The sequence below is a fragment of the Hermetia illucens genome, chromosome 7, assembly GCF_905115235.1.
Source record: "Hermetia illucens chromosome 7, iHerIll2.2.curated.20191125, whole genome shotgun sequence".
Classification (NCBI taxonomy): Eukaryota; Metazoa; Arthropoda; class Insecta; order Diptera; family Stratiomyidae; genus Hermetia; species Hermetia illucens.
Window position 1 is genome coordinate 6,791,099 of NC_051855.1, and position 24,967 is coordinate 6,816,065.

The following is a 24,967-nucleotide window of genomic DNA, read 5'->3' on the forward strand; positions in this document are numbered from 1 at the left end:
TGGCGAGAGTGTTAATTACACATTCAATTTAGTTGAATGACTAAAACCATCGAATTCAAAAGGAAGATATTCTATTTTTCAATCAGATTTCAGCCGAACTCTTTTAGAACTTTGTGAATCTCAGTCCCATTCGATTTAAAAGAAAAAAAGAATTGTCAGAAATAGTAAGCAACAAAATAGTATCAAATGCAGAAAATTGACTAAAAACAAAATAAAATTGAAAGCTACTATTCTGAAAATATGTAAATAAATAGATTTGAAAATTTCGTACTAAACTTTTAAATATATGCCTCAATATACAAAAAAAAAATTACACTTACCTTTGTGATGTTCATCAATGCTTGTTAGTGTTAAAATTAGATTTAAAGCCGATGATGTTTGAATTTTATTGTGAATCTGTTATTTTCAACTATTTTTTTTCGATATAATATAAAAGCTTGTTCCGAGATATTTTTATATTTAAATTTAATTCTTCTATAATTTACTGATAGACATCATATTTACATAATTTATAAGTATATAATTTGAAAGGTCAATATAATTTCGGGCTTTTGATTTTAATTCTTTTAATTATTTTGATTAAGAGTTGAAAATCTGCTCCTACAATAGCCCTATGTAGTATAAATTCCAGAGAATCTACTAAGAACATGCAGGAAATGATTTTAGATGAAGGAAAATATATTCCATATATTGGGAGTAACAAGAGTAAATTTCGAATTTTAAAAAATGCCCAGTATAGTCTTTAGATTTAATTATGTAAAAAAGTCATGGAGGTCATATGGAACTCTTACAAAAATCCAAAAAAAACAGCTTTGAAAGAAGAAAGTATTAAGCCAGGCTCTTATATTTCGAAAAATAAAATCAAACAAAAGTCATTTTTGTCCGATATTTCGTTAATATTTGTTTAAATTATTTTATTTTTCCAATAAAATTTTTCAATTATTGTTTACAAAAATAATTTAATCATAACCTTTTAATATCAAATATAAGTGTTTATCTGCTCCCAATGTTCATTTCTGTTTTATTGAAATATTAAACAATTTGTTCATAGAGAAACCAATTTACGATTTTTAAGAACAAATGAAACATTTTTTTTTTATTATTCTATAATAAATAGTAAGATGGTGTATAAAAAAATATCTTTAAGAAAGACCTCGCATATATAAATTTTAAATATTATTTCTCTAGTAAAGCCAAGCATACACGAGTAGTAAACCTACATTTATAGTTGTATCAAAAACTATTGAAGGAGCACACGTTTCATGAAAGTTTATTTCATTTACAAAAGCGTTTAAGTCTCAATCAAAATGATATCAAAAAAATATATAATACGATGATAGTGATAATGATGGTTCGCAGTGAGATTTTTTATTATATATATTTTTTTTTTTTATAATGATGATGATGATGATGCCGTATGATTATGACTATATTATGTTATCAACATAAATGCCTAAATATAGGAACTAGACACGTAAAAATAAATTTGATATCAATATTTCAAGTTTAAGAAGAATTTAAAACGAAAAGGCATACAAATTTTTTGCGAAAAATAAATATAAATTTGTAATAATATTACTTTACTTTAAATTTATAAGTTGCATTTTTGTTTTAAGAATATTTTTTTTTGCCTTATAAATTTACGAAAATATAAACAGCAGAGAAATAAAAGTCAAATATTATATTACATAGATATATATGTGTATGTATATGGATCCGTGAATGTGTGCGTATGGGAAACGCTATTTTAACACCACAATACAAACGAAATGAACAAAAAGATCACTCAATAGATAAAAACTCGCATTTTCTCACTGTGTTAACTCGCAATTTCTCATTTTAATTTCTTTTTCCTACATCTCTTTTTCTCACAAATTTATTTCTCCCCCGCCCACATTTTTCTTCTTCTAACCCTTCCTCCCACTCTTGTGTCTTTAATTATGCATATAATAAAAAAATGATGGATGAAATAGCAAACACGAGTGAAATAACATTCATAAAAAAAATACTTTTTATGAAATATACTCCTAAATTTTTTATTCATTTCTGTTTGTAATTTTTATTATTTTTTTTTTTTAATTTGTTTTATATAAATATTATGATTTGTACAACTATTACATTTTATCCCTAAGTGTATTATTATTCTTATACATGTGCTGATAGAGATGAAAAATTTAAATTTATTATGTATATTCCGATAATCATCACCTAGCATTTTAAAAGTGAAAAAAATTGAAAAAAATTATCTACATTTACGTAAAATTACGTTCTTCTCTACTACCCTAATTTTTATTATAATTATTATTTTAAATACTAATTATTTTTATGTACAATTATGAAATCTAGTATATTTTAAAAGAAAATACAAGAGAAAAAAACTTGAAGTACTATTTATGGAAAATAATAATTAATCAAAACAAAAAAAAAATTATGTATTTTATTTTTATTTCTTAAATATTTATTTCAATGGTTTATACGTTTTCTTGGAAGGATCTTGTTTCTTTGCTTTTTTTTTATCCTTAATTTGCGCCACCATTTGTTTCAGTCTTACGTCGTTGGCATTTGTTGAATTATTTTGTCTGTTTTGTGTCTTTTATTCTTTTTTTTTGCCTTTTTGTCTGGTTTGCGTTTCAAGCACCCAAAATTTTTTGCCGTATTTCGTTGCTTACTTTCTGACAGGAATTAACAAACTCATGCAATACGATTTTTTAACGCAATAGGCCAACAACGTAAGTTACCAAAATACAGATGAAGAGAGACCCATTGATGAAAGGGTAAAAAAACATTATAAAAGAGTGACAAACAAACCAACGACGCAGCAAAGGGTCCCCGCTGCTCCCCTGGATTATTTTCACTCAATTGACTACCTTCTCTCTATAGCCTTCTTCAAGAACGACAAAATCAGTCTACGATTTATCCATTTCACCACCACTATTTCAACGTAACATTGTCCACGACAAAAACTGAGGGGGGTGGCTAGACATACACTTTGAATTTCACTCTAAGGATTGTGATAAAGCAATTTAACCTAACGTGCAAACTTCACCAGGACTAGGTGCTGTGGCAATACATAACAGATGAGTTCAAATGAGAAGCGGCAAACGCTTTTCCCAGATCTAGGGACACAGTAGGAAAGCGGACTGAAAGGAATGACGGAAGTTTACCTTTGTCAATATCTACGAGCATAGAGAATATTCAAGGTCTCTACACCAAAACCCCGAGGAAACTCTGGGTCTGAGAGAATTCCCTTCTTTGACTTTCGATAGACTTGCTAGACTAGATGCTAATATGCCAACCCAATACTTAGTTAGCAGACTTTCAAGATCTTTTTTTTTTTTGAGGAGGTGGAAATCTTCAAAAGACACTGATCTGGACACACCAGCGTGTGAGATTTTTACCCACTAAAACCACCTCTGACTCCCTCCCTGCCCCGCGGAACCACCATAAGGTATTACATCACGGGGCGGAGTCAGCTCACTCTAGCTTAATCCCATTTCTTCTATACGCGGCGCACGTGACCGCGTTTTTCTCCTTTCCTCTGCGTTTCGCAATTTATCTTGAATAGATACGACCATGGAGTTGACCGCATCCCAATTCTCTTGATGTGCTAGCATTTTCGGCACCAGATTTTCTGGTACCAGCACCTCTCCTAGAGTCTCCTCTAGATTCCTCCTTTCTTCCGCAAATCTCGGACAGTGGAAGAATACATGCTCTGGGTCCTCTGGGACTCCATCGCAATTTGGACAGTCGGGTGAGGTCTCCAATTTAAACCTGTGAAGGTATTGGAGATATCCTCCATGTCCCGTGAGAAACTGGGTGAGATTATAATTAATCTCATCGTGTCGTCTCTCCAACCACTCCTTGATGGCAGGAATGAGCCTGTGAGTCCACCGACCCTTTCCCGACCGTTCCCACCACTCTTGCCATCTATTTATGGATCTCTCCCTCTCAGCGTTCTTCGTCTGCGATAAGGGAAAGATTGGCTTCGCATGGTAAATATTCGCCATCTCATCTGCCAAGATGTCAATCGGCATCATTCCAGAGATGACGAATGCTGCATCATCTGGGACAGTCCTGAAGACAGAGCATACCCTCAGAGCTGCCCTCCTGTAGACTGCATTCAGTTTGCTAGTGTTAACTGACATCCGCAACGCCTCGCTCCAAACTGGGGTCGCATAGAGAATGATTGACGTCACCACCCTGACTATAAGCAACCTAGAGGTATGCCGTGGCCCTCCCACGTTCGGCATCATCCTCGTCAGGGCCATACTAGCAGTGGATGATTTATCACAAACATACTGTACGTGTTGCTTATAGCTGAGCTTCCTGTCTATCACCACCCCCAAGTATTTGATGGCCGGCTTGGAAGTGATGATATGATTCCCGAAGACTGTCAAGATCTGCCTAGACATTTTTACATCAGTCTGTTGTGAAATCCACGAAGTGAATTAAACAGTACGAAAATATATTGGCCTTAAAAGGCGCCTGGCAATGACTTGATTATGGGGCAGTTACGTCTCTATGGATTTACGTGAGTACTTGTCTCGTGCATTTAATCTCATGCTCTTTCTAGGACACTATGGACGTTCTCTTTGGCAATTTGGTTTTGGTTTGGCCGACAGATTTGCTGCCCCGTCTTCCTCACCGCCACCTCTGACCACCTGATTATGAGACAAAAAATTATAGCCGCCTCCTTGGAAGTTGTACATGCACAAACTTTCATGGTGGGCACCCATACCAACGGATACAATGAGGCAACGGCATCAAAGCATTATGACGAATAGCCAATTAATACGACCCCTTTGATTTTGCAACCACCAGGAGCTTTCTCCGCAATATATGTCCTCTCGGGTCCCCCGTCGGGATAGTGATCAGTCTGTCCACGGCCACAGAAGCGCTCCACTTCGCTACATTGATACCTAATCCTCCACCCTTGCCTCTACATCACTGGTGGATCTCCACCGCATTTCCCCCTGCCAATCAATGAACCCTACAATACCAAGCTCCGGTTAGCAATTGTAGTTTTTCAGAGGTACCGACCATCGATCACCGATACTAGCACTGCGGATCACATTGTTGACATTGACCTGGCCTAAACTAGCTTCCTTCCCAACGTAGTATGGATGCGTACCGCCGCAGCATCACAAACTACACTACTCCAGGGACTCGCCTCTGCAAGTTGGCTTAGCCACTCAATCATATTCAAGTTGACTTATTTTATTAATTGATACTATTGACTATATCTGAAGTTAAACCTGCTCATCACTGGCGCCTCTTATGGCTTGAGGATGCCCAGGCTTGGAGGTAACCCCGGAGGGCGCGCCTTATGAACATCTGAGGCAGGAGAAGTATCGGTTTGAGGATGTGATCCATCATAGATCCTTCTCAATAGTAGTCCGGAGTTTAAGGGCTCTACGCAAAGGCTTCAAGGTGGCGTATTCCCATGACTTCGACATCGTCGTTCAACTTTCTTAACCGTAAACTACCACCCATTTTTTGTCCCGCAGTACAAATGGACGACCTGCATTAATAAATTTTTCAATGGCATAAGATATTGCCCTTAGGATATGAGAGGACTAACAACCAAGTTTATGCGCTCCAATCTACCTGCACTAGTTTTCCAGTCAATCTTACCAAGAATCACAATAGTAGTACTCTTGATCTTGTCCTCTGCAAACTGCCTGTGCGACATTGATCGCAATAATTAGATGTTCCTCCTTACGTCACTTCTGCGCTTGAATTCTCTGGTCTTCTATGGTCTCCACATCGAGAAGCCAATTACGAAAATCTAAACTGAGACAAAAGAATATCTGTTCACTATTTAGTTACATTGGCGACCCCGTCTGGTCCCACATCAATTCCCGCCCAACAATGGCCGGCTTTCATTCACATAATTTCCATTTTAACTGCCACTGCCTCAACACCACCATGTGATTACGTGATTACGTTTCTTATAAAGCCAAAGCGAGGTTAATGTTTGTCAGGGTATTTCTTGAAAAATAATCCGGGGGTGCAAGCTTTATCCATTGTTAAGGACTCAATCAGATTCAGCTTTTATTTGGGCGATTTTTGCGTGAGTAGGATCAAGGCACAACGATCATCGAACCTTATTCCGTGTCCAATATTTCGTACATGTATATGGTTGCCATTGACTCCTTGGTGGGGTATAGCGCGTCAACCAAACCTACGTGCAATCGCTTTAGTTCCCCTCACGACTTTCCGAGCCGCTCGCACCCGTCTTCTACTGTTCAAAGCCAAATACCCTTGGGGCGACCCATTCATCAGCCATCTTCGGAGAGGGGATTCCACTGCATGGCATATCCCGCAATACAATTTCTCCCCCTCCTCAATGTGTGACCTATCAGCTGACACTTCCGTCCTCCTTCCAAATCACATACGAGCGCCAATCCTTTGCGCTGACGAGGTTGTGCTTGGAGCTTTTGATAGTTCACTTTCTACGTGCTACTCCCTTATAGCAACACAGAAAGAACAATAGCACAGGACAGTCTAATCTTGATCTTAGTGTTGAGATAACTGCATTTCCACACTTTGGACAGCGCAGTTAAAGCGACTCTAGTGCGCGTTTAGTCTGCCTCTCTTTTCAAATCCAGAGCCATTTGGCCAGGGTCCATGGCCCGGTGAGAGAGCAAACAGATATCATCAGCGTGTTGAGGTGGTTGAGAAAAGATGTCATCGTCCGTTGAATTAGTCCATGTTCACCTGACAAGGAAGCATGGAGAAGGTTCCCGATAACAAGAAGACTTTGGATCTCAAAATCGTTCAAGATTTTATCTCTACGCTGCATGAAATGAAATTTTGTGCCATCATATTTCGCTTTGATAACAGCTATTAGTTTCTACGGAATGCCTCACCTACGTAGAGCACTCCAAATACACTCTTTGTTCATGCTATCGAAAGTCATCTCGAAATCGATAAAGAGCGCGCAACAAAAATCTATATTCCGCGCACTGTTCCAAAATGTTCCGTAGGGTATTGATGTGGTCAATGTAGGAGGGTCCAGAGCGAAAACCAGCCTGCTCTCTGTCGATAAAGCTTTCAAGACGTTCTTTGTTGCGTTCCATGATTACTTTAGCTATTGTCTTTGCGACGGCAGGAAGCACGCAGATACCCCCCGATTGTCATACTCCAAACTGGTACCCTTTTTTTGAATGGCCTCCTTCCGCTCTCTAGGATAGATTTCGGTTTCCTAAGATTTCCGTACGAGTAGAAGTAGTAGATCTGCAGTCACTGCAGCTGCATCGATAAATAACTCTGGGAGGAGTTTGTCCATTCCAACTCGACTCGTCCTCGTCCCGAACAAGAATCGCTATTATCCTCCAGAAGTTTTAAATCTGTGGATCCTATAAACGTCGCAATTTATTCTTTCCACTACCCGATAAGGCCCTTCCCATTGTGACTGCAGATTTGGCGATTTCCTTTTTCTGCGTTGCAGCACAAGTTGTCCTATTAGAAGGTCTTTAGAATTCGCCCATAAGTCGCCCATAGTTTGCCGTCATCCTGCCACTCACTTTTCATAATTGTCCCCTGCCTATTTTATGAATCGTATCGAGTTCCCTCTGCCGTGTTCGCTCAAGTTTATACCTCCTGGTTTGGTAGTGGATATACTTCTGGCCATTCGCGAAAGCAGTCGATAACGCCGAGCACATATTTATTGCCTTTGGTACTCATTAGAAACGGCTCGGCTATATTCATGGCAATCGAATGGTTCGAATGGTGTTCCAACGCTATATTTGCGTAGGGTTCCTCGACTTCGTTTTTGCGGTCCTTTTGCAGATATACACTGCACGCATGTTCCCATCCAGTCTGCCACGCACTATCGGCATCCAACCCAGTAAAATCAACACTTAATTTTCTCCGCTTGAAATAATGTTATCATTTATCGCGGTCGGCCTAGCTGCTTCCTTCCGACTCTCAACAGATGATGTAGGCTCTCACTGGAATTCGCGTTCATCAACATTGCTACCTCGCGAATCCAAAGCTTCGCGAAATCTCTTCTGCAGTTCTGTTTTAGTTCCCATCGTAGGGAGCTCTAACGCTGAGAGCTCCCTTTTCAATTGCTCCAATTTCAAGCCCTCGAATTTAAGCATTCTGGCTTACGCAATCGCACCGCTTGTTACGTACGTTACGAAGCCTCTTACCGCTGTTTATTTTACACCAAATTATGCAACAATACTGCACAATTAATTATAGAACAATTCCTTCAGCTGGTGCATATTTATAACCAACGGGTTTAAGTCTACTTTTGAAACTTGACTGACTCCGTGGGCAGACCTCTGGCCCTTTTATACTCCGCGGAATATTCTAGAAAGGCATGCAAATACTTTACTTGAAAACTACTTTGCGATTTTGACAATATTACTGGCATTAGCGTCATCTATTAACAATTATCCTAACTAAATATTCACCCAAGTCTTATACAATTTTGGTGTCCTGGCTAACTGTCATTACTAGGACGTCACACATACTTTTCCCAAAGTGACTTTCGTTGCAGTATATTTACATTTTTTCTAGTGATTAAATGGATAAATGAGCAACATCCATTTGTATTCCAGATTGTTCTACGGACAATGAATAATAATAATAATAGGGAGCCGCATAAGTTTTAGCACCGGCACGGAGTTTTCTTCCTACGACGCTATGCATCCCCCCAATCCACCTCGATCATAGGCTACAGTTCGACCAAATTGAACTCGGATCCATGTATAGTCCAGCCCTAACATCGAGCGTTTTCAGCGCTTTATGTAAGTTCTGCGGGACTAATCCCGTCGCTGAAATTACCACTGGGACTACTTCGATCTTTTGTAGTCTCCAAGTCTGCTTCATATCGCCTGCCAAGGGGCCGTAGTTCCAGATTTTTTCGTGCTGTTTTTCAACAGTGTTCCGGTCCAACGGTACGGCTACATCGATTATAAACCACGCTCGTTCTTCCTTCAGAAGCAGAACTAGATCGGGTCTGTTATGATTAACACTGTGGTCAGTGGCAATAGTGTGATCCCACAGTAGTTTGACCCGATCATTTTCCAAGATTCTCTGCGGAGTATACTTATAATAAGGATGGTAGGTTGCCACTAAGTTATACTTCAACGCAAGGTTTTGATGGAGAATCTTGCAGACGGAGTTATGACAATCCTGCACGCAAATGTGTCCTCTTCGCAGTTGATAACCTACAATTGGAGTTGGTGATTGAGGAGTCGTGAAGAATGTACCGTTTATAATTTTTCGTTGGGAGCGAAGCATCCTGATTTGCCTGGAGTGAAGCCTCTTTGGTATGGGCCAATGATGTTCTGGGCGTATGGGGCTATCCGGCCTAGTAAGATAGTGGAGAATAGACGATTCCGTAGCCTAAACAATGACGAAATCTATGAACGATACCATGACCGTCCGATTGTGGATAAAATCCGGCTGAATAGGTTACGGTGGGCGGGTCATTTAATCCGTATGGATGAGGATGATCCCGCCCGGAAAGTCTATAAGGGCAATATCTATGGTAGAAAAAGAAGAAGAGGCAGACCCTGCCTAAGATCGAGCGATGGCGTAGGTCAGGACGCCAGACAGCTTTTAGGGATATCGAATTGGTGGACCTCGGCGCAAAATCGGGATGTCTGGAGTTCCTTATTAAGGCAGGCCTAGACCGGATACCGGCTGTTGCGCCGTTGATGATGATGATGAAGCATCCTGAATTGAAGTTAGGAATGCTTCGGTCTCATAGAAAAGTACACCATTTGTCAACCATTTGTTCAAGGCTTCGATGTCAATGCTTGACAACAACAAATTTTTTATATGACCTCCGTGAATGGGTTTCTCTTTCCACATGTCGATCTTCTGTTGGACTGAAGTAACATTCGACATGGGATCCCATTCTCTGCTTCTCAAGTTCGAAGAAGATAATTTATTATCTGCCATGACGGTAGCCTGATCTATTTGGTTAGAAGATTGTTTCTCAAAGAAAAACTCACGAAGCGATTAAATACCTCGGGTCAACGCTATCAGCCAATCGGGTCAACGCTATCAGCCAACGCTGCGATGAAGTGGCGTTCCACAACTGGTGTCCTTTGTGATCGACGTATCAACGAACGTCTCAAATCTAAAATTTACCGCAATGTCGTCCGTCCAGTCGCTCTTTATGGTTCTGAGTGTTGGCTGACCATAAAAGACAATGAACGGCGTCTTGCGGTAATGGAGACGAAGATGCTACGTTGGGCTAGTGGCGTCACACGTTTAGATCACATATCCGCGATCGTTATGGGGTTGCACCGATCGTGGAAAAGTTGCGAGAGAGGCGTCTTCGATGGTATGGTCACGCAATTCGTGCTAATGAGAATTCACTTGCCAAGATTGGTCTGAACATCGAAGTCGATGGTAAACGACCAAAAGGCAGACCTAAGCAACGGTGGCTTGATACGCTAGATGGGGATTTGAAAGCCTCGAGATTGCACCCAGATCAGGCATTCGATAGAGCCAAATGGCGAAACCGATCACCACGAGCCGACCCCGCTTGTGAACGGGACAAAGGCTGAAGAAAAAGAAGAAAAACTCACGAAGAGAATTCACTTGATTGTAGTGCAACGTTTTTAAATCAAGTACCTCCCTTCCTCCCTGATGACGTGGGATAGTGATCCTCAATTTTTCGGCAGCTCTATTGTGCATGTTGTTGTTTGCAAGAACTACCCTTACCCGTCTATTGGCAGATTCTGAATCAGTATTACTCCACTGTATCACACCGAAAGTGTATAGAAGGACGGGAATGGCGAAGGTGTTGATTGCCACGATTTCAAGGATAAGATCCCGACGCCGTTCAAATTCCCCCAGCAACTTAGATTTAATTATTGCCACAGCAGGTGTTGTTGCTTGCAATATGCCGAGGTATTTGTAGACGTCGTCCGAATCCATACCCTCAATTCTGATGTTATTTTGGCTGTATCCTTCGTTGTCGGTGTGTTTTCCCCGAACAATTGTTTTTATGCGACATTTTTCCAAACCCAACTGCATGCCGATATCCCTGCTGAACTGGATGGTGATGTCCAGCAAGGAGCGAAGTTGGTTCTCGTCTTTGACATAAAATGTGATGTCGTCAATGTACATCAAATGACTTAATGTACATTGCTTGACTTGGAACCCGTATTTGCTTTCATGCAAAAGATGGGATAGCGGATTCAAAGCCAAACAAAACCACAGTGGGCTTAAAGAGTCGCCTTGGAAAATGCCACACCCGATTGGTATCTCTCCTGATGTTTGTGAGGATACCGATAGCTTCGTGCTCCAATTCTTCATTACTGTTCTCAGAAGATGAACGACATTCGGGTTGATTTTATACAAGCGTAACACTCGGGAGCCTTTTGCGCATCCTTTTTGCTCCTCAGCTATCAATTTATGAACATCAAGATGTTTTCAGATGTTCGCGCACAGAACTGAAGTGAAGACCTTGTAGATGGTAGGAAGACAAGTAATTGGTCGACATTTTGAAGGGCAAGAGGCACCCTGTTCCTTGGGGATGAGGAAAGTTATCCTCTTGGTGAAAAATGGTGGAACTAAATCAGGATCGGCAATCATCTGATTAAATTGATTTGCCAATATACTCACAGGATACTGGCTCTTGAACCGCTTCAGCCAGAAGTTGTGAATCTTGTCAACTCCTGGCGCCTTCCAGTTACCTGCCTTGTCAAGGGCTGCTTCAACGTCGACTTGAGTTACGTCAGGCATGGTCATTTCGGGGAGGGCCTCGCATGAACGCATAAGGTGTGGGAGCTCCAAACACTTCTCCAGAAGTCTTCTGCCTGATCCAGATCGAGGCTACTTTCCCTATCTGAGTTGGTGAGATTTTTGTAGAATCCCCGTTGGTTCTGGAAGAACAAGGTGTTGTCTGTCCTTCGCTGAAAGCTTCTCTGATACCTACGGATGCGATTGGAGCATACCGCAAGTTTCTGCTTGAGCACCTCGAGGATTTCTTCGATTGACATATCATTGGACAGATGGTAGTTTCCAATGATGTTCGCAACGCATCTGTGCACTCTTGGTGATGGATTTCCAAGGAGTGCTTGCGTGACACGACCAGTCTCCTTTCCCAACTTTTCGACTCTTTTGTTGAGTCGAAACACCCAGAACGGTAAAGTCCTTCTGCGCATACCTCTGCTATTCGCTCTAAGATGTTGATTATGGAGACGAATAACCATGGCAGCTCCAACGTAGATCAGGCTGTGAACCTCTGTAGCAGTAATATCGGTAGCCAAACGATCAGCCAAAATTCTGTCAACGGCGGCAATAATGTTAGTAGTTGCCGAAGTAAACTTCAGTTTTGGGATTTTTGGCCTAGCGTCTGGGAGAATCTCAGCATACTCTGTGAATGCGACCTGGAATGCGGTCAAAGCCTCATTATAAATCGGGTCGACATCCCCAGTTACTAAGATTCTCCTGACTACTGGACTCATGGAGTGCCTTACAAGTGGAGTACTTGTGTTACTCCTTTGACTAGTCCGGTAATTTGATGACTCCACCCCGAGCTCAAGTGAAACCTCTTGGAAGATTTGTTGTCTAGTTGGTAAGGCAACTCGGTTGTTATTCACTATCACCCGGTATTGATTGAAAACGTTCTGCTCCGGAACATGACTTAGTTCCGGGAAGCGGGTTATTAACGCGTCATGGAGTCGATGTCTGTACCCTGATGGATTCCGTTCCAAATCCGTGACACGGTAATAGACGCGGACGATAAATTCGTTAAGTTGGTTCGTCCAAATCATACGACGCCTAGGTCTCCCGTCCTTGGTGGTTGACGGCATAACCGCCAAAACATCCAAGGGCGAAGAGCCGCTCTGATGTTGTTGAACGACCCTTAACCGTGTTGGGTACTGTCTTCGTGTCCCTGGGGTCCCATTAAAAGAATTTGAAATATTTTCCCCAATTCGGTTCTCACGAGTGTTGGGGAGGCAGTCAACCCTATATATAATGGATATAATTTAAATTAAAAAATTATTTAAATTTGGAATTAACTGAAATAATACTAGGAAAATTAAAAAAGGAAACCGGTAGACACGGTCAAAAGATGGTAGCTGAAATGTTGTTGGCAAAAATTACCTATCATCTGAATTTGAGGGTTAAATTGTAGAAGGTAAAAAAAAATTACCTTAAAAATATGAAAAATTAATTGGAAAAGTTTTACTCGTACATGTCAACTAAATAATCCATAGAAATTTTGAATATAACATTTTAAAAGCTTCCAAAGAGTTCCAATTTTTGATATAAAATCTCAAATATTAATTAATAATCTGAAATTTTCGACTTAAAATAGGGAAATAAATTCAAAAATTTGAACTTTTTATTGTAAAATTTCAAATATTAACTAATAAACTAAAATTGTTCAATTAAAATTTGCTTTGAATCTGAATCATCATGAACTTTCAAATAATAATAAAAATTAATAACAACAAATTGGCATTTTAAAATTCCAAAAGTTAATGGAAAAAAATTTGAATTTTCCATACAAATTTCTAAATAAAAAAAAAAAAAACTAAATAAAATGGAAAATCAACTAAAATTTCAGTTTGGCATTTGATATTCGCCATAACAATTATCATTATTAATTTATAATCGAAATTTGCAACCTAAAATTCAATGTTAACTAATAAACTTAAAATTTTCATTTAAAATTTGATTTGATGTTTGAAAGTTTATATATTCTAAATAATAAAGACAAATTAGCATTTTAAAATTCCAAAAATTAAACGTTAAAAGTTTTAATTTAAATAAATTGTTAAATAAACTAAAATTTTAATTTTGTATTCCATTATTCTGACTAATAATTAATAAACTAAAATTGTTAACTTAAAATTTCAAAAATTCATTGATAAATTCAAATTTTCAGTTTAGAATTGCCAAAATTAATTAATGAATTATTACTTTTCATTTAAAATTCTTAAAATTATTTGCTGAGTTTAAAATTAATAAATCAAAAATTATAAAAGATTTATTTAAAAAAAATAAATGATGGCTTTGTACCTTTCCATATGTATATGGAAAGGGGTATATCCAAGTTAAGGGTAAAGACTTATTACCATGCTTTGTTTTTTTTATCATTTCATTCGATTGCACTTGCGTTGCGCTGTTTGAAAAACTTCAGTTGCTATTTAGATATATGTTCAGATATTTTATTGTTGGATACACAAAACGCACATGTAACATTTTAACAGCAGAAATCAATTCTAAATTATTTTCAAAGAATTTCCTACTCAGAGAGCAAAAACATAAAATACTTTTTTTTCTTTTCCTTTTCAACCAACGCTTGGGCAGTAATCGGAGGAAAGTGAAAAAAAGAATTCCGACATCATTAGATCACCACCAATACTACTATATAACTACGACTACTACCATCATCTTCGCTTCCTTACTAATCCATTCATCATTTCTTCGTGATAGTTTGCACCAAATTTCTCTCATTTGCCTACCAGATAATGTGAATTAAATTATTGTGTTATGCAGACTCGAAAAAATACTGATTGACAGATGTAGGATGTTAGGAGTGGGGTTGTGAGGACAGTGATAAGGACGGTGATGATAATGACAAAAAATCAGGTTAGTCTTCAACTGTTTACAGTGTTTTTGCTCTTTTTAAAAAAAAACAAAATTGACTTTATCTGTTATCTGTTATCTCTGGGGATATTCGGAAAGGTAGACTCATATAAAGTGAATTGACTTTCAAAATATTCTTCCTCTGAATTCGAATAACCTTAAATCCACTTTCCTGAATCTTAGTCAATGAAAATACTTTGGCTGAAAATTTTGTTTATTTTCCTTAGAATAAAAGGTTTTGTAAATATTGTACATGCCGAAATGAAGTGAAACCATTGTAGTGGAAAGATTTTTTTTTTTTAATTTAGGGGCGGGCACACAGGGGGATCATCAATAGTAGTTGGTTAACTACTGTCTCTGAGACCGTCGCTGTAACTTATAGTTAAAAGATTTTTCTCTTACTAGAGCACCTGGTCACCACATCAAAACACCTCGTGACGTGGCGCGGTTGGTTTATCTTATCTTCTTTTCAAATCTTAGTTACATTTCGTTGACTGTTATGTGCCTGTTGTGTTCACTAACAATGGCCTCATCCTTGAACTTGTCTGATCTATCAAGCTTATCATGCCGTCATATTCTTTGTAATTTTGCCGAGGATATACTATGGACTTGCCCAGGATCACCGCAAATTTATGTGCTGTTTTTGGATCTTAGAGACTGTCGACTATGCTTTGGATTTCTTTGGGATTCACTTTTGGTTGCTTCCAGCAGCTTGGTGATGTGCTGTGGCCGCCATTCCGTACCCCTGCTTGAATGGATATTAACACCTGGTTTGGAGCCAGTAGTTCTTCTTCTGTTTCTCCTGGCATCATCCCTCCTTCCATCGTCCATTTGGTTTTTATTTTCCCCCCTTTTTGGCATTCTCTCCATGTTTTGGTCCGATAAAAGCGGCCATCCTGCAAAGTCGTCATACCAGGGTAAAGGTCTCAATTGAAGCAATCGGCCAGGAACACCCATGTTCACGTAGCTTCTGTAGTGCTAAACCTTCGATTTAAGACCTATAGTATCTCTTACGATTCAAGACGGGACGCTCGAAAATAGGTTGTTCGTTAAAAAAGATTCTAGTAAATCAAAGGTATATAAGAAAGCGATAAAGTGAACCGAGTTGGCCAAAAATTAACGTCAAATCACGTTTTAAATGTATACCCCTCCCTCTATTACGGAATAAATGCTGCTAATGTAAGGTCTCACAAAATCATAATAGAAGGAAAGAAAGAGATGGGTGGCCATCAAAAAACCCAATTACTTAAAACAAGCCCATCATCATAGAAAACATCGCATCTCGAAACAGCTTCAAAGCCACAAACTACGACGAGCTGGACGAAAACAAAACTGTCGCTCCGATAGGCCATCCCCATATTCTATGATAGGGAGGACTCTTTTTCAGATAATCTTTTTTAGAATTTTCCTTATCGTGTCTTTAAGACTAACCAGGGGTACGATGATGGAAGTCTCGATTGCTTATTGGGTTTCGGGGGCAAAATTAGTTTTTGCCCTTTCAGCTGGGCGGGGAAACCGCCTTCTATCATTTAAGTCTCAAATACGCAGATAAACCAGTAGGATCAGATCTTAACAGGGAGGTGTAATCACCCCACTGTGAGCTGACGAATATCCAGTCTGTGAAGAATCCTTTCCATGCCTTTGGTGTTTTGAAAGTTCAGTTCTCTGCTACAGAGATGTCTTGATCGTAAAAGGAAGACAGTGCGAATTAAAACTAGAGCTTACTAGGTCAAACTGTAACCGAGCCGGACTCTTCGGACTATTACAAAATTTGGAAGGATAATCGCTTTTTACGGCTTTTCTAACAACATATATATAGCGATCTATCTAAATATATATAGATATGTATGTATATAATATTTCTTTGTTCGTACACGGGGGTGGAAAATCTTCGCGTGTAGAATTGGCACCCACTAAAAATCACCCGTGGGACCACAATTTAGGTATTCATTCACGGTTGTATGTTTTCCCTTAGGGACTCGTCCTTCTCCTCCTTTCGGCTTTCCTCGCTCTTTGCTGCTTCAACAACTCCGCCAGTATTTTCACGATTGGGAGGAAGCCATAAGCTAGTTCTTTTTTGACCTCAGCATCTCCGGAACTAAGTTCTGCGGGCTCACGCTGCTGCCCAACGTTTGGTTTAGCTTCCGCCTCTCCATTGCTAACCTTGGGCAGTGAAACCTCACATTCTCCGGATTCTCCGTCATACGGAGGATCATTTAGAAAATCACCCAACCGGGCATTACTGCCTGTAGTACCCACTCTGGCTAGAAGCAACCTCCAACAGTGTTTCGGCCCACCAATATCCGGCAACATTTTTGCAAGTGCGATGGTGGCACTGACTACCTTTTGGCATGCATACTCTAAGTGTTCCCTAAAGCTCAATTTGGTATCAATTATTAACTCCAGGTGTTTGAAAGCCGGGTTTGATGCGGTCATATATCCAGCGACTTCCAACCTTCACAGTGTTCTTTTTTCCACGGTTCGTTCTTAAGACCGCTTCCGTTTTTGTGTCTGTCATGGTCAGTCCAGCTCTTTCTAGCCAAGATTCTACCGCTCCTACTGTTTACGTCGCGTAGACCTCCATATCTTCTGGTTGTTTTGCTGTAATAACCACAGCTTAGTCATCTGCAAAGCCGACAATCGTATTCCCCTCCGGGCACTAATTATATACGATATTCTACAAAACGGGACCCAGTACCGATCCCAGTGGTACCCCGACTGTCACAATATACCCTTTTGAATCCTTATCCGTCCTGTACCCGAAAGTACTCTCTGAGTGGTAATTTTGCACCAGATTCGCTAAATATCCGAGGGCACCTCTGTAAGCCAACGCCCCTTTAATTCTGTTCCAATTGGCCGAGTTGAATGTGTTTTTGACATCCAGCGTCAACAAGGCGCAGCAGTCGCCAGAAGTCAGTGCCTTTTGTCCAGTTCACTATCTTGCTTATCGCATCCCCCATAGAGTGGGTACGCCGGATGCCAAACTGGTGCTCCGACAAACCATTGTTGCATTGCATTGGAGTCTGTTGTGGATGACTCTTTCTATCATCTTTCCCATTGCATCCGGCAGTATTGAAGACGAGATTATGCTGGGTCCCCAAGTGGCTTGTTAGGTTTGGGAAGCAACACCAATTGTTGCTTTTTCCACTGGATAGGGAACATTCGTTCTTTTAGGCACGCCGCAGCTCCTCCAAAGTTACTGGGGGTATAATGCTCTCCCAATATTTTCGTGGTGAGGGGAAGCTCGGACAGGTCACCTTAGGGTGATCTTCGAAGCCTTTTTATTACCACCCTGTAGGGCTCGCCTCAAGGGTTTATATCGGCACGGTCACACAGCTGTTTGAAGCAGTTCTTTTTACTCCTCTGAATGGCTTCTTTTATGCGACCACACAGTTGCCTGTGTGACTTCTTTCGACCGTCGCCACCGGGTTTTCCAATGAGCCTCTAGTAAAGTCTCTTTACCCAGGACATGCGGCTCGCAAACTTGCAACTTTATTGTTCCACCAGTAGTTGAGTTGCCTCCAATCGCCTTTTGGAGATAGTATCATTGGATGCCTCCATAACCCATCGAGTGATTTAGGTCGCTTTTTCTCTAGTCGTACCATTCACTGCTGCTTCAGTGACACCTGCGCCCTAAGCCGATACATAGCCCAGCCTGTTCATACTCTTCCTACCGCTAACAGTTTCAATGCTACCTCTACTGGTAGGTTGATAGTAACGGTTTATATTCACGTGTACGCTTTCCTCAGTGTTTTCGCAGCTGAATCCGCCGCAAACCTCCTCCTTCATGGTGATCTCATCTATGTCTTTGCAGATTATAGTGATCTCCGGCCTGCTATCCTTTACTTCGGCTTCCTATCCCAACGAGTACATCCTTGGGTTTCTAGAGCTCCAATATAATATCTGCTTTCTGGGACCGTCCAATACGCTTGACATTATTTCCTAAGTTGATGAGTTCGGGGTCTACCTTCACTCTCCTGAGACTGTCAGCATATGACCCTTAACTTCGTTTGGAAATGATAATCACCTCCAATCTTCTTCTGATCGTTTATTTTTCGGGATGCTCCTTTTCTCCAGACTTTCGCATCCGCGTTTAGAAATTCGCTCCCTTTTCCGAGGTCACGGCGGCAACAGTTTTCCTACGAGTTTTAGCCGTAGTCCTCAAGTGCTCAGCCTTTTTGGCAGTTGAGTGCTTTTTTTTTGTTTTCCGTGTCTGCTGAGATGTTGAATCGTTCAACTTTTTGCACATCCTCTTGCCCAGTGTCCCCCTTTCGAATTTTGGTGCTCAGGTACTCAATAATATTGCAGTCCGAGGATTATAGAGTGGGTTCGAGTAGTTTCAGATAATTGAACAATACCACATGCGAGTCTTTCACGGTTTGTGTTTTGAGTCATTATTTTGGTATATCTCGAATGTTTGACCAATACCCACTCGGCTACCAATGGTCCGGTTTCTGACACACTTGACATAGCTACAAGGCCAATGATAAATGTTTCCCCTTTCCTGTTGTCACTCCTTCCATTGTGATGAGGTTAGGCTGTTTCAGTAGGAATTCCCACTGCATCCTTAAATGTCAATTTTGGCAACTTGGTATTAATACATACCATTCACTTAACGACGATTATGGAGAGAACGCCTTTCTCTAAGTCCCAGCATGCCTACCTCAAAGGAAAATCCACAGAAACCGCCCTCCACGAGGTAATTGGCACGGTTGAGCGGTCGCTGCAGTACAAGCAGTATACCCTTGCTGCCTTCTTGGATATAGAAGGAGCTTTCAACAACGTCAGTACCAACGCCATCAAGGAAGCCTTGAACGGTATTGGATTGGAGGGGTATCTCACACATTGGATTATATCCATGCTGAGTATCAGGATAATCCAGTCCGATCTGGGAGGCAACCACTTGACCAGAGCTGTGAACAGAGGCACGCCCCAGGGTGGTGCCATCTCACCGGTGCTCTGGTTAATAGTAATGGACAAAATTTTACGTACATTGGACAGCAGCGGGGTGAAGGTGGTGGCGTATGCCGACGACTTGGTGATATTAGTATCAGGGATGTTTCTATCCACTATGAGCGACATCATGGAAGGAGCGTTGCGAAAGGTGTGCCTGTGGGCACCAAGATACGGACTCAGCATAAACCCAACCAAAACGCAACTGATGCTATTCACCACCAAGACAAGGATACCTGAATTCCATCTACCACGGCTGAATGAACCAAGATTGGTTCTTTCCCCTAATGTAAAGTATCTGGGTGTAATCCTGGATCCTAAGCTAAATTGGAGGTTGAACATAGAACTGAGGGTTAAGAAGGCCTGTATAGCCTTCTATGCCTGTAAGAGAACCTTTGCAAAGAAATGTAGTGCATCCGATCCTGACGTACGGCTCTATTGTATGGTGGCAGGCTTTGTAGAAGAAATACAATAGAACGAAGCTTAATAGGATTCAAAGAACCGCATGTGCAGGTGCTACGGGGGCTCTGCAGTCCTGCCCGGCAGATGCTCTCAATGTACTCCTGCATCTCCTCCCCATTGACCTCCACATCAAATATGTTGCAGCGAGCAGTGCCGTCAGACTACGTGAGTCCGGATGCTGGACAGCGAAGTCCTACGGCCACAGCAACATTCTGGATGAAATACCTCGAGAAATCTGGGCATCCCCCACGGACTATGTGACATGCAAGCTGAACTTCACGAGAAACTTTGCTGTGGACCTTCCAACCAGGGCAAAGTGGAAGACCGGCGGCGTGTTGCAAGACTATGACACGGTATTCTTTACGGACGGATCAAAGATGGCCTATGGAGTGGGCGCGGGGGTTTTCTCGAATACACACGGTGTGTCCAAATCGTATGGTCTCCCAGGTTTCACCAGTGTATTCCAGGCGGAAGTACTGGCGATATTGGAAGTCTGTCGATGGCTGGAGCGTGATTCTAGCCCCAAGCGTAACATAGCCATTCTGACCGACAGCCAACCGGCCATCAAGGCCTTGTACTCAACGACGACATCTTCCCGGTTGGTGTGGCAGTGCAGAGACACGCTCAACCATCTGGGAGGCACGCTCAAGATCACTCTCCTCTGGGTTCCCGGGCATAGGAACATAGAAGGGAATGAGCGGGCTGACGGATTGGCCAGGCAAGGCTCTGCTCTTGGCAGTCCCTCGGGAAACACAGTCGGTGTTCCGCTGGCGGCTGTCGGGGGCCGAGTCTACTCGCACTACCTAGCAGCCGCGGGCCTGAGATGGCGAAGGCTTACAAGCTGTGCCAAATCAAGGAGAATTTGGCCCGCTTATAACATAGCCCGATCACGAGAGCTCCTGTGCCAGACGCGTGCAAATGCATTCAAGATTACGGCGGTCTGCACGGGGCACTGGCCCATAGGGGACCATGCCGCTAGGCTCGGCTTACCCTACAACTCGCATTGCCGAAGCTGCGGAGAAGGAAGGGAAACCCTCATGCACTTTCTCTGCGATTGCCCGGCTCTGGCTCGAGTCAGGCTGCGGACACTGGGAAAACCATTCTTTGGGGACCTCAGTGAGATTTCTAGTTACAGGGTCGGAGAGCTGCTTTCCTTCGTGAATGCTACGGGCTGGCTCTGAAGATCCGAGCCAGCTGGACTCCGCTTCCCTGTTCCTATAACAACAGTCACGGTCTTAGGAGTTTGTGGCATCAAAACGGCGCACCAAAGCGCTAATTGGGCTCCTCCGAGCGGCCACTGATACCTACCTACCAACCTACATACCATTGAATATGATTTTTTCAAAGTCCTGTCTACTCCCTGTGCCAGTAATAAATACAATAGATGATTGTAAATTTCCTGAAGCCTTGCATTCTAAAAATGATGTCACTCCCAGAAACTCTGATTTTCTTCCTAAGACCATGTTGGTCCATAATTAAGAAGTGAACAGTCTTCACAAATAAGGTGTCGCCTACCCATCAGGAAGCATGCATCTCAAGAAATAAATAGTTACCTTTAAAGTGTTTCATCTAAGCTAAGTGGTTGGGGGAATGGGAGGTCTTTAATCGTTCATAAAGAACAGAGCCTTTGGTGTGCCGTTTTCAACTTACAATTGATGATAGGCGCTTTGGCGCTTGTGACACCATGAGAAACGTTAGACGATGTTTTTAAACGTCTTCAGATGTTGATATATTATCGATCGGAGCGGATAAAAGAAATTGGTAGAGGGACGAAGTGAAGCTTGTGATGACCATAATGGGACCAACTAAAGTTGAACCAAGAAGGCCGAGTTTGTTGTTCTGATTGAGCGGTTAGTTGGAAAAAAAGCTAGTGCTGCTGCGCTCGAATAGACGAAGAGGATCTTCAATTGGCTCTCATAAGTTCTTTAGTTCCTCCCACTTCGGTTGTCTCTTCTTACGTATGACCATTTTTTCTATCAAATTTGCACTATACCCCTATAGCATTTCGATAATTGGATTGGAATAATCTAATCCAATTAATTATTGTTGGATGGGTAATTATAGCGGGCGTTTTGAGTTGGCATTTCCCAAGTATCACGATGAGGGGGATTTACTACTTGATCTAGTCAAAATTAATAGCAACCTTCATATCGCGTTATGTAATGTGCTATATATATGTGTGTGCGTGTCTCCCTTAGAAATATTTTTTAAATAACAAATTGGGCTCTAATTTCTATATTTTTCACAGGAAAACTAAAATCTACTAAAAATCATACCAACGACAAACCACAGGGCCTAGGGCGTGAATATACTCATCAAGAGCCCCCCGAAAACCAAAAAACTAAAGTCGAAAATCCTGTTAATGATAAAGATAGTAAAAAAAGTGATAATAAAATTAATAAGCTGGACGAACAAACCATCAAACATGAGCAAGGGAATGCGGTAAATAGTCCTTCGACTACCTTAAGAAATGATCCTAATATCAAATTAGGAGACAACGTTAATGACCTATTGCAAACGCCCCTTGGAGCAACAGAAACACCGAAATCCTCATCAGTATCTTTAAATTCAGTACGAAATTCAAAAAATATTGAACAGATACTAAAAATATCTTCATCATTTGTAAATAATACTTGCAATGATGACAAAAATCAACGGGAGCAGCATAAAAAGTTACAAAACGACATGGAAAATGCCATTAACGAGATTCTTACAATAAATACCAAAAACCTAGTTAAGTGAAATAAAGATGAAAGATAAAAGATGTTTGTAATAAGCCAGCTTAGTCGAAAACAAATGTAAAATGTTTCCTATTTGTGAAATTTAAGTTCCATGCATTTCGAAAGAAAATATGAGTCCTATATATATATATATACATAAGCTAAATACGGAATGAGTTGAAAATATCAAGCTAGAAAGCGGAAGACTTATATTCTGTCATTTAAATAAAAAAAAGTTCTAGATTAGAAGAAAAAGATAAAGCATTGATTTTTTTTAAACATTCAATCATAATAGGATACGTGGAAAATTCAATTTTGAAATTTTCCATGTATTCCAATTTGATATACCCGCAGAAAGTATAAATTGAATAATCTTAAAAAAATTGAAAGGATAAAGTCTTGTAAATATTTTCTAATTAAGCTCATAACAAGCCCTTGAATGGAGATGGAAGTGAGTCGCAATCAGTACAGGAGAAAATAATGCGGAATCAATGAAAATGAGAAAGAGTTTTAGATGGAAACAATGTGGATCCAAAAAAAAAAAAAAAAATGGAAGAAAAAATCATTAAAATGTAACCTAAATAAAATGCAAGTTCCTATTTTTAAAAAAAAAGTGAAAACATACAAAATTTAAAAGAGTGTTTATTCGAAAATTAGTATCTAAACGTATAAAAAAGTGGAATTAATCCTTTGTAATTGCTTAAATGTAATTGATACCAAAACTGTTTACAGAGAACTTTTTTCCAGTTTTCAAAATTGTGAAATCTCGTTTTTTAAAGAAAATAAGAAAAAATCTACATAATTGCCAACTACTTATTATTATTATTATTAATTATTGTAATAATTTAAGGGCTTATATATGAATTTTTTTTTTTTTTAAAAAAAAGATAATGGGTATGGGCCCTATTAAGATTTTTATGAAGTCAAATTAAAGTTCCTCACGAATATGATTTATTTTTTCAATTAAATTTGTGTATAGTGACGCCTTTTTAACTTGGCAAAATCTATATACCAATTTTCGATATTGTAAGTAATTTCCATATTTTGTGAAATTGGCTGTTTTATAAATGGTGAAAGAAATACTTTATATTCCTATGTATTTATACATATGAAGCAAAAAAAAAATTCGCTTTCTTCCCTGATTCTATCGATATATATTTATACTACTTTGTTTTTAATTTATCCAGATCCGGGGTAACCAAAATTGTTAAACCCTGAAGTAAACCAAAAGAAAGGAATAACGAATTGAGATATTAATGTGTAGACTTTTATGGGTAATTAGTTATAGTAGGAAAAAGAACAGAAAAAATCAATACTCGCTTTTCGATTCCTAATTAGATAAATAGTAAGATTTAGTATGTATTAGAGACGTAAGAAGTGAGAAAAAAATCGAAACTAAAATAATAAAATTAATACATTAAATAGCCTTCATATTTGGATGTCCAATGTAAATGGGGAAATCAAAATTTATATGGTCAGAAGAAAGAACTAATAGTAGCACAACGTTATAGTATGTATATCGAAACTTCACTTCATTGAACGAATTGCTTTTTTCTATGAAGGAGGAGGGGTGGTTGTTGATCCACTAAGAAACGATTAATCATATATTCGTATAAATACTCTTACTGTTTAGCTCTTGTGTAAGAAAACAAACTGTCAGACCGAGTAATTCGTCGATAATCTCAATAGTTCCGCATAGAAACACATTTTTCTATATGTTAGTTTGTTTTGGTCTATTTAAATAAAAAAGAAAAAAATAACTTAAAAAAAATGAACTGTAGTAGTAATACTGAAAACGAAAATCGAAATATTCGGCGAACGGTAGCAATAAAATCACTTATAATAAATGAAATATTATATTAGACAAAATAATGAGAAAATAATAATAATTAATAAATAACAAAAATCTAGTGGTAGACGATATTGATAAACTCATGACTGACGACGCGACTTGATATGCTCTCTCTAACTAAAGTATTAAATGACAAAAGAAAATGATATATACACATATGGATTATACATATACTCGTATGTATTTAGAATCATTCAAAAATCTACACAATAAGCTTGAAATCGCTTTTGGAAACCAAATCAAACATTGTCCCTCGCACCAAAATCCATTTTCGAAGTAGATACAATGCTGCTTCGATATCATGGATACGGAACATATAAATAAATGGAAGATGAAAAGAAAAGATGAATCATTTTGAAAAAGACTTATATGTAAATAAAGCAAATTTTTAAAATTTAAT

The 24,967-nt window shown here is 39.7% G+C and overlaps 1 protein-coding gene across 8 annotated transcripts in view; it reads left to right on the forward strand.

Annotated features, from left to right (window-relative positions):
* Positions 1-24,464, forward strand: part of LOC119660999 (zinc finger protein 2) — a 187,048-nt gene extending 162,584 nt beyond the window's left edge. For 5 of the 8 annotated variants that reach the window (XM_038070099.1, XM_038070100.1, XM_038070098.1 and 2 more), the window contains one exon: positions 22,244-24,464. In XM_038070099.1, the coding sequence (XP_037926027.1) occupies positions 22,244-22,737 (494 nt within the window). In that variant the 3' untranslated portion in view covers positions 22,738-24,464. Of the gene's footprint in view, positions 1-14,301; positions 14,584-22,243 lie in introns of all 8 variants that reach the window. The other 3 variants (XM_038070103.1, XM_038070105.1, XM_038070097.1) reach the window with 2 other exon arrangements.
* The last annotated feature ends 503 nt before the right edge of the window (positions 24,465-24,967 follow it).